The 18,077-nt window shown below is 40.8% G+C and overlaps 2 protein-coding genes across 3 annotated transcripts in view; one reads left to right on the forward strand and one right to left on the reverse strand.

The window, feature by feature from the left end:
• The first annotated feature begins 943 nt into the window (after window positions 1-943).
• Window positions 944-10,545, forward strand: SOD1 (superoxide dismutase 1). The gene is made up of 5 exons (XM_057696180.1): window positions 944-1,166; window positions 4,444-4,534; window positions 8,079-8,148; window positions 8,915-9,032; window positions 10,121-10,545. Exons 1-5 carry the CDS (start codon window positions 1,095-1,097, stop codon window positions 10,235-10,237), a joined length of 468 nt encoding a protein of 155 aa, XP_057552163.1. The 5' UTR covers window positions 944-1,094; the 3' UTR covers window positions 10,238-10,545.
• Window positions 10,546-12,716: 2,171 nt separating this feature from the next.
• The window catches only part of SCAF4 (SR-related CTD associated factor 4), a 56,982-nt gene continuing 51,621 nt past the window's right edge, over window positions 12,717-18,077 (reverse strand). For both annotated transcript variants that reach the window (XM_057696179.1, XM_057696178.1), the window contains exon 20: window positions 12,717-14,027. In XM_057696179.1, the coding sequence (XP_057552162.1) occupies window positions 13,084-14,027 (944 nt within the window). In that variant the 3' untranslated portion in view covers window positions 12,717-13,083. The remainder of the gene's footprint in view (window positions 14,028-18,077) is intronic.

Below are 18,077 nucleotides of genomic sequence, written 5' to 3' on the forward strand. Positions count from 1 at the left end.
TTCTCATTCTAAGGCAAACTGTGGCAGACAAATGCACGCTTGTTGCAAAAAAAAATTTTTTTGAGAGAACATTAGCTGAAGTTTCACATTCCCGGAAGGAACCCACCCATACGCTCATATACCGCTCTAGAAATTTCTGAGCGCACAATATGTTTATATTTTTAAATAAAACCCCACAAAAGTAGTTTGTACTGTTTGCTCATTTCATGTTTTTGAAGTCTTTTCCTTGAAGGATAAGAAATCCTCTGGGGTAGGGAGGTATAAATTATTCACCCATTCTACCCTTTTCCTTGACAGTTATGGCAGCAGTCAGACAAAACAAAGAGGTATGGAGAAATCTATCAGTTGACATTTTCTTTTGTGGGGGGAGAGGGTGGTTAGGTTTGTGGCCTTGCCAAACAGGAAATATTCGAAAAGAATGCACAATTCTGATAACCAAGTCAGTCACTCCATGTGTTTAGGACTACGAAAACTGCAGGGAAGAAAAGGTGAGACGAGAGGCTGAGACGCATCTACATTACACAGCCTCAGAAACCCCAAACACAAGACAATTAGAAAATGAAAACTATCTAAAGCACCCAGCCTGATAGCCCCAACTTCTATAAAAAAAAAAAAAAACAAATACGAAAATATTATGACCAAAGTCAGTTATAACTCATTACATTTCCAGACAAAGGGACTTCAGATCGTCAAGGCGTGCCGCGTATACCTCATTTTCCCAATTGCGTGTACTGCAGTCCACGGGTTACACCCTTTGAAGGGGGAAAACTGTTTTTTTCCACAGGTCCAGGTTGCTGCGCGTTTTACAGCCGCGGGGCGGAGGGAGCCGGTGGCGCGGAGAAGCAGGCTCCCCACGTGGCCCCTCGGCCCCCGCCCCCGGTTGTTCCCGGCCGCTCGCGTCCCGAGGCCACCGTGGGGAGCGGGCTGCGAGCGCGGGCGGCGATTGGTTCCGGGCCAGAGTGGGCGGGGCGCGGCGGTCCGGCCTATAAAGGAGCCTCAGGGCGCCCTCCTGGGTTTGCGTCTGCGTCTCCTGCGGCGTCTTCTGTTTCGCTTGCTACCCTCGCCGTCCGGGCAGGAGCGCGTCCCCGAGAGTCATGGTGACGAAGGCCGTGTGCGTGTTGAAGGGCGACGGCCAAGTGCAGGGCACCATCCACTTCGAGCAAAAGGCAAGGGCAGGCGGAGGGCAGACCCGCGGCGAGGCCGTGGCCGCGCCCATGTGCCCGGGCGCGGGCGGGCGGCCGGCCTGCGGGGCCTCGGGCCGCCCTCGCCACGCCCCCGGCGCGCGGGCCTGCGGGGCCGCAACGCCCCGGGCCTCGGCCGTGCGGCGCCCCCGCTCCGCCACCCGCGCGCGGCCGCGGAGTGCTGAGTCACTGGGCGAGCCCGGCGGCGGTGCGGGGTGGGGGGGGCACCGGGCCGGCCCCGTGGGTGCCGACAGCCGCGGGCCCCGGGGGGAGGAGAGAAAGCGAGGGAGGAAGGCCGGCTCCCCGGGGCCTCCTCGGCGTCTGTAGGCGCGGGCGGAGAGCTGACCCGCTTGGGGAGGCTTTGTAGCCCTTCTTGCGGGGTCAGTTTCTGGGTCCTGAGATCCTGCGGATTCTGAGCTGCGCAGTCCGAGGCCTAGCGGGTCCTCGAGATCTGGGGGTGGCGGGTGCGGCCGGGCCGCCTGAGTCTCGTAGCATCCGTTATCCCTTTGGGGCTTCCTTTCCAGTTAGAGCTCTCTAGTTCAGGGGTCTGCAGACTGCGGCCCGCGAGCCTAATCTCTCCCGGGGCGGTGTTTGTATAGCCCTCGAGCTGAGTGGTTTTTATACGTTGAGGTTTTTATATGTTTGTGTTTAAAAGGTCGTGAAACCAAGAGTATGCGACAGTGACCCTTTACCGAAAAGTTTGCTGACCCCTGCTCTAGGGCACGGTCAGGCTCTAAGGGCAAAGAAGACGGCCCTGGTCAGAGCTCCAAAAGCCAGAGATCTAACAGACTCCCTTGTTGGGGCTTTTCCCGAGGAGCGATTTTTAACTCTGGCTGCACAGCAGACTCATTTGGGGGACGTTTTAAAATACAGATGCCAGGGCCCAACTCGGGATTAATTACATCAAAACCTGATAGGGTGTAGTGTGTTGCTGTTATTTTAAAGCTTCCAGAGTAGTTCTGAACAGTACATGGAGGATTGAGAATTCCTGTTGGTAGAGGGTAGTGGCTGAGGTTTGGGAATCCAGCGTGAGGAGACCTGGAGTATTCCATTGCATGGAAATGCCACTTTTGTTCTTGGAGCATTGGATTAAACAAATTCTCCGTAAATTTCTCTACCGGTAGGCCTGTCTCTGAGATGGTTTGTTCAGAGGTTTATCCAGTGATAAACCTCAGAACAAATCTTGTAAAATAAAGTGTACAGAGATACTCCTGGATAACACTGCAAAACACAGGTGTTGTAAGGAAGCTGCTTGTGATAAGACTGTCTCCCCACATCTTAGTGAGGTTACCAGTGGGTGGGAAATTATGTTGGCTTGTTAATCATGAGGGAATATTTAAGATGAGAATGAGATTTTAAAGTGGCTTATGGAAATGTGATAGGACATGCAAAGTAACCTAGGTAAATTTCCCATCTTTGAGATTTATATGAGGGAGAACTTACATTTGAGCTTAATTTTTTTCCTTTAGGTGGTTTCCATATTTTCTGGAAAAGGCTCTTTGACATTTGACTAAATTTTGCTGTTTTCATTTGCCGGACTTTGTTTTGTCCCGCCTCTTTCCTCTCCACTAGAGAACCTAAGAGGCCTCTGAGGGATTCTTTCCCTCTGGCCATTGAGAAACGGCTCCCGAAGCCAAACTGTGAATGCTTACATAACCAAGGTTCTCTTAGTTTTCCCATCTTAGTTTTTCCCTGAGCAGCTTGTATGGCTTCCTCTTTTAAGTTCCAAACTTTGTTTTGGTGGTGCTCTTTGTACCTGATAAAGACCCTTGGATATGCAGACGTATTAGATTGGCGAAAAACTGTATTTCTCGGCCTATTGAGTGTTTAAAAATTTTGGATTGGGCTTCCTAAGTGGCGCAGTGGTTGAGAATCCGCCTGCCAATGCAGGGGACACGGGTTCGATCCCTGCTCCAGGAAGATCCTAAAAAAAAAAAAAAAAGAAAAAAAATTTTGGATTAGGTTCCAATTTCAAAAATCAGAAATTTTCACCTGCAAGCACAAATTCTTAGCTTCTCTTGAAAAATCTGGAGATCTGCCCATACTGAGCCTTCATTAGCCCAGGGCAACACTCTGCTGGACCAGCTTACATTTCTCCTGCTTCCCTTACCTATTTTACTCATTTGAGATAACAGCCTGGTCCCTGCAGGGTTGATCGCAGGCAGCTTACTGTTGAACCTTTTGTGCTCTGTGCATCACCAGTTAAGTGGAGGCTTGGAAGAACTAGGCATGTTTGTCTCTTTGTGCTTTTGATAACCTGGCGTGTTTTGGGGGATAACTTTCACATTTGGGTTTTTCCAGAATTAAAGATTGTACATAGAGGAATCATAGTGTCTCTATTCTCCAAAAGAAATACAGGAGGCAGCAGCTGCAATGTTACTTCCTTTGAGCCACTGGTATGTAGCCAGTGGAAAGTCCGATCTTCAAGGCTAACACCTCTAGTAACTGTTGGCCCTGGCTTTTTAAAAATGAAGACACCATCCTGTATTACTATATGGTGTGGATGCTGTGTGTATTTTATTTTAGTTCCTAAGATCTCTTTGTAGCTGTAGTAGTAACTTCTTTGATTTCTGTATGTAGCAAGCAGTATCATTACCCATCACCACTGCCTGAATTTCAGTGTGTTTTTTTCCACTTGCTTTAGTGTTTTATTGTCCTTTCTTTTTGGTCTCAGTAGTGCAAAGTGTATCTAGGTTTCAATGGCTAAAAAGACTTGAGAAAGGAGTACTTCTGCTTAAACTAGGATCAGTCCCTCAGGGGCAGTGAGGTAGGATATATTCTGGCTATGAATCAAAACATATCTATGCTGGAAACTCGTAAACACCCCTCTCATGGAGAGCAGAGGACAGGGATCCTAGGGTAGCAAGTTGGATATTTCCAGGGTACCTCCCCCCCCCCCTTTTAAGGCAAAATCTGTGTGTTTGCTGTAGAAGAGTGTCTGCATGAAGAAAGCAAGGTGCTAAAAAGTGTATGACGTGCTAACATTTGGGTTCAAAAGTTTGATATATATACATACACACCATGCGCTAGTACTTATGAAGTATTTACATAATAAACAAGAACTTATATTACAAATGAATAGAGTAGTTAATCAGCTTGCCAGAGGTTCACTGCTAGGAAGTGGTGGACCTGGGATTTGGACGCAAAGTTTTCAACTGTGGAGTTCACGTTCTCTCCCTTTCCTGTGAGTGGTAATTCAACTATTTTCTTTGTTCAGAAGCATTTGCTCTCTCAAACTTCTTTCACTTTTCTTTGCATAAAGGGAGATACAGTCGTGGTATCGGGATCCATTACAGGCTTGACTGAAGGCGATCATGGATTCCATGTCCATCAGTTTGGAGATAATACACAAGGTGGGTGTTGTGCTGGTTTAGTGACTGACAATTATTTCACCCAGTAAGAAACTGAGTAGAGTTACCCCCAAACATTAAAAGCTTGCAACAGTTTTTTAAAAGGTCAAGTTAATATGACTACTAAAATCAACCTCAGGGATAAAAGTGGCTTTTGACTCTTACGTGTGGAATGGAAGAGGAAGGAGTTGATGTTTTTTTATCATGATTATGGGTTGATTATTTAAGACTCTCAGGTGTAGAATAGTAGAAAACAAAAAAACACAGCTACTTTCTGACCTTCCCCATTGACCCCAGGTGTTTGTGAGGTGGGGGTTGAAGGTGGGAGTGGCAAGCGTGGAGTGCATTTATTTGCATTACCCTGTAAAAATAGCTCAAGCCTCAAAACAAATATCGTATATTAACACATATATGCGGAATAGAGAAAAATGGTACAAATCGACTGATTTGCAAGGCAGAAACAGAGACACAGATGTAGAGAACAAACATATGGACACCAAGTGGGGAAAGCGGGGAGGGTTGGGGGGAAATGAATTGGGAGATTGGGATACCAAATTGTACACTCTAAATATATGCAGTTTATTGTATGTTAACTGTATCTCAATAAAAGTTCTTAAAAAAAAAAATAGCTCACGCCTCCAACACAAGAGCCTTAGTGGGGAGAAGTAAGATACAAACTTGATGATAGAATGTAAACTGTTGGTGCTTTGGATTGAGTTTAATTTTCTCAATTTGGGATTAGAAGCAGGTTAACAGAAGCTCATGGGTCAGTTCTTTTTGCTGGAACTTATTTTTACTTTGGTTCCTATAGTGATTTTTTTGCTGTTGTTGTTTGGTTTTTGTTTTTTAAGAACTTTTATTGAGATATAATTGGCATACAATAAACTGCATATATTTAAAGCATACAATTAGATTTTTTTTCCTTATTAGTAATGTATATAGTATATATGGCAATCTCAGTCTCCCAATTCACCCCCCCCCCCCCCAGCTTTCCCCCTTGGTGTCCATATTGTTTGTTTTCTACATCTTTGTGTATTTCTGCCTTGCAAACTGGTTGACCTGCACTATTTTTCTAGATTCTGCACATATGCGTTAATGTATGATATTTTTCTCTTTCTTACTTCACTCTGTATGACAATCTCTAGGTCCATCCATGGCTTTATAAATGTCCCAATTTTGTTCCTTTTTATGGCTGAGTACTATTCCACTGTATATATGTACCACATCTTCTTTATCCATTCGTCTGTTGATGGACATTTAGATTGCTTCCATGACCTGGCTATTGTAAATAGTGCTTCAGTGACATTGGGGTGCATGTGTCTTTTTGAATTACTGTTTCCTCTGGATATATGCCCAGTAGTGAGATTGCTGGATCATATGTTAATTCCATTTTTAGTTTTTTAAGGAACCTCCATACTGTTCTCCATAGTGGCTGTATCAGTTTACGTTCCTACCAGCAAGTGCAGGAGGGTTCCCTTTTCTCCACACCCTCTCCAGCATTGTTTGTAAATTTTCTGGTGATGCCCATTCTAACTGGTGTGAGGCGAAACTTCATTGTAGTTTTCTTTGGTTGTTTTTTTTTAATTTATTTTTTTTAACTTTTTTAAAAAATAAATTTATGTATTTATTGGCTGTATTGGGTCTTTGCTGCTGCACAGGGGCTTTCTGTAGTTGCGGCGAGCAGGGGCTACTCTTCATTGTGGTGCGTGGGCTCTACAGGCTTCAGTAGTTGCAGCACATGGGCTCAACAGTTGTGGCTTACAGGCTCTAGAGCGCAGGCTCAACAGCTGTGGTGCACGGGCTCAGTTGCTCTGTGGCATGTGGAATTTTCCTAGAGCAGGACTCGAACCCCGGTCTCCTGCATTGGCAGGCAGATTCCCAACCACTGCACCACCTAGGAAGTCCTAACTTTTTTTTTAAGCCTTTAACTTTTTTTTTTTCCTTTAAGAACTTTTATTGAGATACAGTTGACATACAATAAAGTGCATATACTTAAAGTGTACAATTTGATATATTTTTTAAAATATTTATTTATTTATTTATTGGCTGTGTTGAGTCTTCATTGCTACGCTCAGGCTTTCTCTAGTTGCAGGAGCAGGGGCTACTCTTCATTGCGGTGCGCGGGCTTCTCATTGCAGTGGCTTCTCTTGTTGCAGAGCACAGGCTCTAGGACTCGGGCTTCAGTAGTTGTGGCACGTGGGCTCAGTAGTTGTAGCTCATGGGCTCAAGAGCACAGGTTCAGTAGTTGTGGTGCACGGGCCTAGTTGCTCCACATCATGAGGGATCTTCCCAGCCCAGGGATCGAACCCGTGTCCCCTGCATTGGCAGGTGAATTCTTAACCACTGCACCACCAGGGAAGTCCCCTCATTGTAGTTTTGATTTGCATTTCTCTGATAATTAGTGATGAGCAGCTTTTCATGTACCTCTTGGCCATCTGTAGGTCTTCTTTGGAGAAATGCCTGTTTAGGTCTTCTGACCATTTTTTGATTGATTGTTTTGATGTTGAGCTGCATGAACTGTTTATGTATTTTGGAGATTAATCCTTTGTTGATTCCTTTGCAAATATTTTCTCCCATTCTGAGGGTTGTCTTTCATCTTGTTTATAGTTTCCTTTGCTGTGCAAAAGCTTTTAAGTTTCATTAGGTCCCACTTGTTTATTTTTTTTTTAATTGCCATTATTCTAGGAGGTGGGTCAAAAAAGAGCTTGCTGTGATTTATGTCAGAGTGTTGGTTCCTATAGTGATTTAATGATCAGATTTGATCCATTTCAACAATTACAAAAATTTCTGAAGTTGTTTTTTGGTTTTACTGCTTCTGCCTTGGGAGGAGATTGCTCTGTGGCTTTGACTTATTTTGTTACTTCCTGTTACCTACATGTCTTCTCCCTGGGTGAGGAGGGTTGGGGTGGGGGATGGATAAAGGTTGTAAACAGGGGCCACTTTCTGTCAGCTGTTGAGTGAAGAACCAGGTCACGAAAGAGCCTCCTGCATTGTTGTGGTTGTGATCTGTGTGAATGCTGTTCCCTAGTGCACAGGAGTGCCGTTTTTATAGATTAATCTGAATGCCCCAGGCTTGTGTGGGCAACAGCCCTTGGATTAAGGTGCCATTTTATATTATGCATGCATCAAGTGAAGGCCACCAACAGGAGAGCTGACTGATAGTATGCTATTGGGGAGGTAAGTCTTTTGTAGTTGAGGTATGCTGTTATCTTACGAAGTAGGATCATAATCATGGGATTTTAATAGAAGAATCATTGAAGAGCAAGTCTTGGCCTTCTCATTTTACAGGGCAGTGAAGAAACCAAAGCCCAGAGAATGGTATTAACTTTACCAGTGTCACACAGTAGTTAGAATTTGTGTCTACTCCCTGCCCATTTTGTTTAAGGTGTTGCTTTCCGTTTTCATTAGCCTAGAAGTCACAGTGTGGGTCAGTACTTTCTCCATTTGAGGATTTTAGCCATGACCAGTTTCTTTTTAGAATTTATTTTGGAATTTTGCTTCATAATTTAGATCCTGTTTTTTTGTTTTTTTGTTTTTTGGTATTTAGGCTGTACCAGTGCAGGTCCTCACTTTAATCCTCTATCCAAAAAACATGGTGGGCCAAAGGATGAAGAGAGGTGAGTGACCTTAACTCTTTTGAAGTAATAGGGATGGCTCTGTGGGGTCAGTATGGGTATACTACTTGCAGATTGCATGCTAAGATAATTGCACCTCTGCTCTTGAATTTGTTGCCCCGTGTAACCCCTTGCTCCCAAGTGCTGGAATGGCTTACTCCCTGGGCTAAGGAATTGACAAATGGGGACACTTAAAACGATTTGGTTTTGTAGCATTTATTGAATATAGAACTAATACAGGTGTCAAAGGGAACTAATACAAGAAATGTCATGAATAACAGTACTGTCAACCACTAGCAAAATAAACCATCATTGTGAAACATTGGAAGCTTTGTAGGTAAAAATTTGATGCTGAAAATTCAGTGAGACTCCATTTGTGTTTGTATTCTGAGAGCCCTTCAGGAAAATATTAAATTTAAGGACAATGATTACATTATTTTTATATCAGAGGCCTAGGGGCTAGCTCTTAGCCATGCCAAGAATTAACAGGCATAACTCACCCTTTGGTATGTTACCTCTGAAATTAGAGGTGCACCCCACCCCACGATTCTTCCCCGAGCATTGCTTTATGGACTTGAAGCCTTGTTTGAAGAGCTGTGTGTCTGGAACATCTAGTTACCTGTTTTTAAACTTGTATGTTTTCAAACTTTTGTCAATCTGGAAAAGTGGGTTCTATTTGATATCTGACTCGGTCCATTTTTAATTTAGCTCATGAACTAAAGTTAAATAGAAATGAGTTCTAATCCCTCTAATGCTTTTTCAATGTTAGGCATGTTGGAGACCTGGGCAATGTGAAAGCTGACGAAAATGGTGTAGCCACAGTGTATATTGAAGATTCAATAATCTCACTCTCAGGAGACCATTCCATCATTGGCCGCACAATGGTGGTGAGTTTTCATATAATAAGGATATACATAAAATTTCTTCTAATACATAGTCATGTATGTTTTCACGATTTCATGATTATTAATCCTGGTTTCTAAGGATCTGTGTTAATTGTACTTTTAGTTCGGATTAGGAAAAGCAGTTATTTTATTGGATGATTACGGTGAAGATGAATGAATTAATGATCTAGGTTAGTTAAGAACACTGTTTTGCTAAGGTGCAGTAATAAAGCAGATTGTACTTGGTCACACTACTTAGATCTGTGTTACAGAAACAGAAGTGGTCTTTATCTAGTTTTTAAATGGCCAGATTTTCTTGCCACTACTGGCTTTCCCCCTTGTAGTTAACCAGAGCATTTTAAGTCTAAAATTTGGGATGGACCTCAATACTAATACTCATTCACGTCTACAAGTTATCACTTGTTGAACATGTGGGAAGCAGTTGCCCCAAGTTACCTAGAGAGCTGCGTCTGGCTCACACAGAACATCACCTAGCATAGGCTCCCTTTTGCCTGCCCCAGAGGACAGTTAACATTCAGTAGACACTTCCTCTCAGTTGACCCTCTTATCCTTAGGATTTTCTCCAGCTGTAGTTATGAAGCAGAAAAATCATTTATCAGTTTTTGATGAGCAACACTTGAAATACTGTTGCTTGAATACTTGAAAATATTTTTAGGATTACCTCTTATTTATGGGCCTGTAGTTAATTAGGCATGATTTTGATAAGGTTTTTTTTTCCCCCAATTTGTACTATGTAAGAATGACTACCGTAGCTGAGATTACTTAAATTTCTTATGGCAGATTAAGCATGTGGCAGCCTTGTAACCTAATTGTGCGGGTATTTATTTCATTTAGAGGTAGCACTGCTTACCTAGTGTTTAATGGTAACTATGTCTGCATCATCAAGAAAAAGCTTTTGACTAGTAATTTCTACTTTTTACTACTAGATTAAATATTAATGTATTTTCCTACTAGGAGGGTTATTTTAACAAGTTACTTTATAATATTCAGTGGTTCTTAAAAGTTCTTAAAAGTCTTTTGGGTATTGTTGAGAAGAGATGTATTTTATGTATTCTTAAAATCTTTTAAAGGTCCATGAAAAACCAGATGACTTGGGCAGAGGTGGAAATGAAGAAAGTACAAAGACAGGAAATGCTGGAAATCGTTTGGCCTGTGGTGTAATTGGGATCGCCCAGTACATTCCCTAGGATGTCGTCCGAGTCCTAGTAACTCATCTGTTATCTTGCTAGTTGTAGGAATTTAACTTGATAAACATTAAACTCTGTAACCTTAAGTGTAATTTGTGTGACTTTTTTTTTAATTGCTTTAAGTACCTGTATTGAGAACTGATTTATCATCACTTGGAAGATTTGTGTAATTTTATAAAACTCATACTCAATTAAAATGTTTGTTTCAATGATCTCTGTATTTTGCCAGACTCAGTAACATGGATATTACTTAACTGTCTGAATTTCTTCGATTCTCAAACCTGCAATAAACACTCTGTGGCACTGTATTTTTGAGCCTATTAAAGTATCTAAATTGAGATTCTGAATTAGCTTTGATACTCATACATAGAGCTTGAATGGAACAAATTTAGTAATATGTTGATGGGTATTAACTATTTCATAGAGCACTTTTTTTTTTAAGTGTTTTAAATGAGATCATCAAAATGTTTACAATTTTAGCAACTGGCAAATATGGCTAAGACTAAGCTGAACTTTAATCTCGGACAAATAGGCTATCCTTTGTTAGCTTTAGGGAAATTAAGGTATTAAATTTAAAAAGCAGCTGTTACGGTTGAAGAGCCCTTTGATAACTTCTAGTGAAATTGTGAATGGCAAGTTAGAACCTCAGGTACTAAGAATAAAATTAATTTACCTACCTGTCAAAATGGCACATTCTCCATTTTTGTAGACCTGTGAACATTTAGTTTCTAATAAAAGTAGAGGTTGGCACCATCTGCTTTCAGATAAGCCCTTCAAAGAAATACATCATATATACCATTGTAAAGTGGAAGCAAAGAAATGTTTGTGGGTTCTGTTTAAATACAAGAATTTATGTACCCAATTAGTGAATTCAAATCTATTTTTCTTAATGTAAACATGTACTTCTAAGAGAATGCTTTTAAATGAAGTGTTAATCTCAGGTCTGACTGTGGGTTATAGTTGTTTATTAATTGAAAATTGTAGAATATTACTTCTGATAGAGAAGCGAGAAATAAACAGCAATTTTAGTTGGTCATAAATACATGATGGACTTTATCAAGCGAAGATCACTTAGGAGAGGAAAAGCTAATTTAGAGAAAGACAACTTGTAGTGTTTGAAGTTTTAAATTGGTGATAACAGTATGTTCACAGTAAGTGGTTAAAACTACCATCAGGTAGGGAATTTAAAAACAAACACCAGCAGATTTCATAGTGTACAGTTTTGTTACATAAATGGTATAAGCTCAGATATAGGACTTGCTTGTGTACGTTAAAGCCTCAGGTGTAATTACTATCACTTGGTACTTTGGGGTTTTTGTCATGTGCAAGTAGGGTGACCTTAATACTCTCAACTGGAAATACAGGGCTGCAAGTCCTTGAAATCTGAACACTAATCAAATGTGTATTTCCAGAAGCAGTTTCAGATAGGACTTTTAAACTTCTCAGTGGGCCAACATAAAACTGAGGACAAATGTTATAATTTAAGTCTACATGTATGAAACGGGATTTTCTCTTACTTTCCAAAGGCAAGGACACAAGAACATTGCCCTGGCTACATTCTTCCCATCAAAACAGATCTTGCTGCAGAAAACTCAAAACCAAATAAAACAGCTTCACCTGGGGATGAGGGTAAAGAAATAGTTCAGCACGCTGAACCTAGGTCACTTTTAAAAATGTAATTTAAGAAGAAAAAAGCTCTAAAGCCATAAATACTTGGATTGTGTGAACGGCTGGTCTTTTCCTTGGCACTAGGTAAGCAGCTTTATGTAACTGCTTTGTATTCTTTCAGGTATAGGTTTGATTTGGCTTTGGATGTCTTCATGTAATAGTTCTTGAATAATCTACAACTATTTTCCTAGTTAACCCAACAGTTTTAAGGAAAAGAGATAAAAGTATAAGTGGCAAAAAGTTCAGTTTACCTCTGCCCAGCAGGAGACTTTAAAAAGTTTTAAAGAAAGGCAACAAGCAAGGCTTGTAGGAAACAGGTTGCATTTAAGTCCTTATGCAGATAAGACAAAAAGCTTTAGGTTGCAAACATTAAACTTGATTTCTTTCACCCTTCTGAAAAATTTAATGGGATGGTAAGAAAAACACCCAACCTTCTAAATAAGTAACACCCAGGCAATCAAGATAATTTACAGTATAAGGGTAATGTTGGGATCCAATTTTCCCTCCAGCAAAAAACTTTTTAAATTATTTAGGGCAACACTTACCAGTCATTGGCAAAAAAAGAAAACCTTGATTTAATTCCAAAATAAGCTTTTCAGTTAACATTAAAACCACTAACCTTTGCCTTATGACTGAAATGCTAAAAATCAAAAATATTACAAATGAAGTGTTAGAATAACTACATAAAGATGTCTATTTCCATCAAATAAGTCTAATTTAGACTCCAATACAGTATGAACAGCTCAAACTTTGATGGTGAACAATCCTTTTCCACCTTAATGCAGTGTAGGAAGAATAGCACACATTAAAGTTTGTTACGAAAATAGAGTTTATTAAAAACATCCCTATTGTTTTTGAGGAGCTTTCACCGTTACCTTGTCTTAAATTAAAAAAAAAAAAAAAAATAGAGAGCACTTCTAATTACGATTTGTAAACTTTTTAAAGTCAAAACTTTTAAAAAGTTACAGCAAAAAGGGTAATATTTATTCATATTTTCAGTATTTTTTGTTATTTTGTGGCTATTTTTAAATAGAAGGGAAGCAATCAAATTGCTTACAATTCCCCACCAACTACTGCGGGGCTGTGATATAGCAGGAGCAAGTATAATACAGCATCTGTACACCTCAAGCTCTACACTCCAGGAAGTGTCACTGTCACATTTGGACAAGTTCCAGTCTCTAACGAGGAGCCTCTGCTGCTGAGCCAGAATCCTTTTCGGGTTCAACGGATGAGGTAGCCTCAGCAGGTAACTCTTCAGAAGGCTTTACAACTGCAGACTCAGACTCCCCCTTATCAAGTTCTGAAACGGTGTCTACATTTCCCACTTGGCTAATGGGAGGTTCAACGGTCTTGTTACCACCTGCCCTGTCTGTCACCTCAGGCTTCTCCTTGCCTCGGTTTTCCTCCTTCTCTCTACGAGACTCTCTATCTCTAGAATCTCTCTCTCTGTCTCGATGCCCACTAGAGCGTCTATTCCTCTCTTCCAAGTCTCTGTGCCTGTCCCGGTCAGGGCTCCTTCTTCCCCACTCTCTCCTTTCACGATTACTGTTATCTCTATCATCATTACGGTTCCCATACCGTTCCCGGTCATTTTCCACCCTATTTCCAAAAGATCTTCTTCCAAACCTTTCTTGGTCTCTACCTGAATTGAACTGCTGCCTGTTATCATTTCTAAATGGTTGTGGTTGCTGCTGAGTCGGCTGCGGTTGCTGAGTTGGTGGCGGCTGCTGCGGTTGTGGCTGTGGCTGTGGCGGCGGCTGCTGCTGCTGCTGCTGCTGTGGCTGTTGCTGTCTTCCGTCTCTGTCCTCAGGACCCCCTGGGCCTGGCCCTGGGCCCCCGAGCCCTGGCATTCCACCAGGCCGAACAAAGGGGCCATGGGGCGGAAAGGGACCTTTCATTCCATGAGGCGGAGGCATTCCAAAGCCCCCTGGTCCTGGCGGTGGACCTCTATGCATCATATGCGGAGGCATGGGGCGAGGTGGCATCAAGGGAAATCGCTGTAAATGAGGTGGAGGCATTCCTGGCGGGCGCTGCAGTGGTATCAGGCCAGGTCGGGCACCAAGAAGACCAGTGGATGGGGCTTGGAGCCCAATTACAGGACCAGGTGCAACTCCTTGAGTACCTACAAGGCAATACAGATTAAAATGTAAATAAAATAACAGAAGACGGCAAATTCTATTTTCAACTATTTCCTGTGGAACTTGAAGCAAAAGGAAATTCAATCCAAAATCTTCAAACGTCATATTGTTTGCCAGTCTATCTAGCAGAAACTCAATGTGAGGGCCCAGTAGCAACCGAGGGCAAGCAGTCCTAAAAACACACACTATGTATACACCTCTACCTACTAGATAGGTAGAGGTCAAAATAAGTTGCAAAAGGAGATCGTAATGTACCAAATTTGGAAAGAGTATGTCAAAATCTCCTACAGCCTTGATTAGTCGCTGTTTTACCACTCAAAATACTTGAGAAACACAATGGGCTATGCCCTAATGAGATAAAGAACTGAACTATCTGAGCCAACTGAAGGTTATTTCAGGTGTACTCTCAGAAGAAAATTTTTTACTCTAAGTCTTAATTTGACTTTTTATTAGAAAAAAAAATGAGGTCAATGATCCAGAAAATCCAGTGAAGAGGGAGGTCTTTGATTTTACGTCACTAAAATGCTTTATGTAGTTATTATGCAGTAACCATTACTTAAACACTAATGCTTACAAAGATTCGTACACAAATGTAGAGTTTATTTTTATAAGTCCCTTTTCAATAGTGTAAACTGCTATGCCAAAATGACTGCTGAACAAGGCTGAGTGCTCAGCCATTCACCTTCTATTCATTTTCCCAAAGGTGCTGCTGAAAGTGACAAAGACTTACTGGTTTTATTTCCCATTTACAAATGGTTTTGCTTATGCTTTGGTGTAAGAGTGAAACAAATTCAACCCATCATTTATGATATGGAAAAGGAGGAAGGATCTGTTTTGGTTCACAACTTCAGTAACAGGTTATTGTCACCTCTCTCTCAATATATTTCTCTGCAAATATTAACATTGCAAGGCCAATACTATGACCAACAAGAGTTATTCTAATAAAGCAAAGTGTCAGAATGTGCCATTACCCCTGTGCTGCAGAAATGCCTTTGAGCAAATTGTGGGTTATGACTGGCAACGGTGAGAGAAATGCTGGTGTGACAATGACAGGAAAACAACCAGAGAGCAAACTTTTTCATCTTTTTTCCCCCCAACATAATGTGATTTTATGCTTACAGTTTCAATCACTTCCTCCCACTCACTTGAGCAAACATTTAACAAGTCCTATTTGCTCCTAGATTTTCTGTATAAACAATTAATACTAATATGATAGACAAGAATTTCTACTTCAGTTTTTGCTCCTCAGAACATATCGTCCAATACTATTCTGTCAGACTTAAGGCACTAGAGTGGACTGAAAATGTATTGTATTAGTTTATAACTCTTAACATGAAGACTCACTGCTTTGGTATTTAAACAGAGTACCTTCTTTTAAATGCTTAAAGAGAAATACATTTGGTGAAAAAAAAAATCTTACATAGACATGGACACATGCCTCAGAAATGGGGATAGTAATATCTGCCTCTTGTTGAAATTACATGGGATAAAATACATAAGCATGAGCTCAGAGCCTGGCACACAGTGAAGTGCTGAAACCATTATTCTACGCATCTATTTTGACAGATAAATATCCTAACGCTAAACATCTCAATTTGCAAAAACGTAGCATTTTTCATTTCTGATCATTGAGATCTTATTAGCCTCTCCTTGTCCCCCAATAGCCACTACAGTTTACAGTCAAGCACTTTGGTAACCGGAAAAAATTAAGCTTCCATATGTCAAGCTTGAAGTTGAGAAATGCTAATTACCATAGTGAAAAGGCAGAAATAATGAAGTAGATGAACAAGGCAAAGACCCCATCCCTTTCATAGACTCTTCACACTCTCCTTACGAAAATCACAGACAATGAACATATTACAGCTATATCTCAGACTGATATAAAATTCATGGCAAACTAACATTCTTCATGTCATTTAGTGAACATATATTGAGTACATACCATAGAATGGGACAACAAGGAACTATGTCCCTGGCTCCCACTTTTTAAAGAAATCATACAGTCCCAACATTTGTGGACTATAACTCAAAACAAGCAACATAAAATGTATGTACCCATGTACAACCTCTTTCAACCGAGGTATCGTATATATAGAAGCACTTAAACAAATCGAACTTTACTTTCCCACCAGCTTTTACTCAAGGATGAAAACGATAAATGTTTATTCTGTTAAAGACTTAGTGTGGCACATGCCAGTACTTATAACTATAGGCTCAAGGGGCCAACAGCAAGTTTTAAATAACACTAGAAAAATGGGGGAGGGGTTCAAAGCATCTCATTATAACAAAAGAATTAAGTTCAGATGAATTTCTAAGAGGAAACAGACCGCTGCAGGACAATGGGAAGGCCTATTCCTGATTTCCCTACGATGCTGGCTTCCTCAACTACCAACCTGACAGCTGCCAAAGGAAGCAAGGCCAACCTCAATCTTGTACAGAAGAGATCAAACGGGCAATGATTCTTTGTAAAATATAAACTCATCTCTAGGAACACATCTCTAAGTTTTTTATAACATGCATTTCAGGGTGCATGCAGACTGATTTAACAGGGTTAATTTTACAGCACCCATATTATTTAAACCTCCTACAAAGCACTTTTTTTTTAATAAAGAAAAAACCAGTATCTAATTCATCTATTCCATATATGTGGATATCTGTATTGGGGATTTACTTAAATTATACATTCAAATCCTTTCCCCCCGTTTTTAAATAAGCTGAATTCCTTTTAACCCTTTATGGACCAACGAAGATTCCCGATAGAATTCCCATAGTTCCAAATGTTGGCTTTCAGACCACAGAAGTGGTGGAATTACAGATTTTTTTTTTCTCATCTGTCGTTTCGCAGTGAACAAAAAAGTACTGCTTTTAAAATAAAAGTTATATTTAATTAAAAAATATTTTGGGTGGTATAAGCCCTTGGTAGGCATAACACCTGAATTTCATTTTTATTTTCATTAGGAAAGCTGACATTATGCATATACCAACAGAATATATAGAAAGTTACCCAGGTCTAAAGGACATTCAAAGCGATTATTCATTTCATTTGGAAGTATGATGTGCAGTATCACTAAGTTTTCTAGAATCACAAACAAAAAAAATATTCATACATATGTTGAACATCTAAGCTTTACATTATTAACACACTTAACGTGTTGCGGATATAAAGATTAAAAAATAATAATCTTTTCCTTCAAACTGGACATAGCCTAGTAAAAACAGACAAATGTCAACTGCTATAGGAGATGGCACCCACTAGTATGGTGACAAAGGTGGGACTGTGTGAATCTGAGCAGGAGTCCCAGCGGATCTCTGAACTGGGTCTCAAAGGAAGAGAAGGACATTCAAAGCCAATATGAGTAAGGAAGGACATTTCTGGTCAAGAGAACAGCAGCTTCTAAAAAGGCCTATTATTATTAGCAAAGTGAAGCAGTGAAGCGTTCTGAGAATATCAACAGAATGTCTTTTGATAAAAATCAAGGAGAGAAGATGACGTTTATTATAGAAGCAGATAGAAAGAATCTGTATGAACAGACTGCTATCAATTTATAAAAAAAAAGATGAGGTTTGTGAGGCTGAACAGGTAGGCTGGGGCAACCCAGTCTTATATGCCATGAGAAGGAACCTGGACTTGGAAAACCACGGAGGTAGTTTTAGCAGGGATGATCTTATGTTCATTTCTGAAAGATCCCTCTAGCAAATCGTATACAGGAACGCAAGAAAGGGGAGGACACTGGGTAGCAGTTAGGTTCTTATTCCAAGAATCTAGGGAACAGAGGTGAGACAACTGAAAGAGGTGCTAGAGATGAGGAACAGATTTAAGCCCTTTAATAGGCAGGACTGGCAGAACTTAAAAGAGATGGAGGAACACAGCTTTGAATGAGTGGATGGAGGCATCAATGCAGTGCCAGAATTTAGGAAGAGAAGCAATTTTTGGAGACAGACAACAAATTTCACATGGTAATACCGAGAGTTGAAAGGGCCTGGGATACACCTGGTGGAAATGTGCTGAAGAGACTGATTAAATGTACAGAGCT

The sequence above is a fragment of the Hippopotamus amphibius genome, chromosome 10, assembly GCF_030028045.1.
Source record: "Hippopotamus amphibius kiboko isolate mHipAmp2 chromosome 10, mHipAmp2.hap2, whole genome shotgun sequence".
NCBI classification, from domain to species: Eukaryota; Metazoa; Chordata; class Mammalia; order Artiodactyla; family Hippopotamidae; genus Hippopotamus; species Hippopotamus amphibius.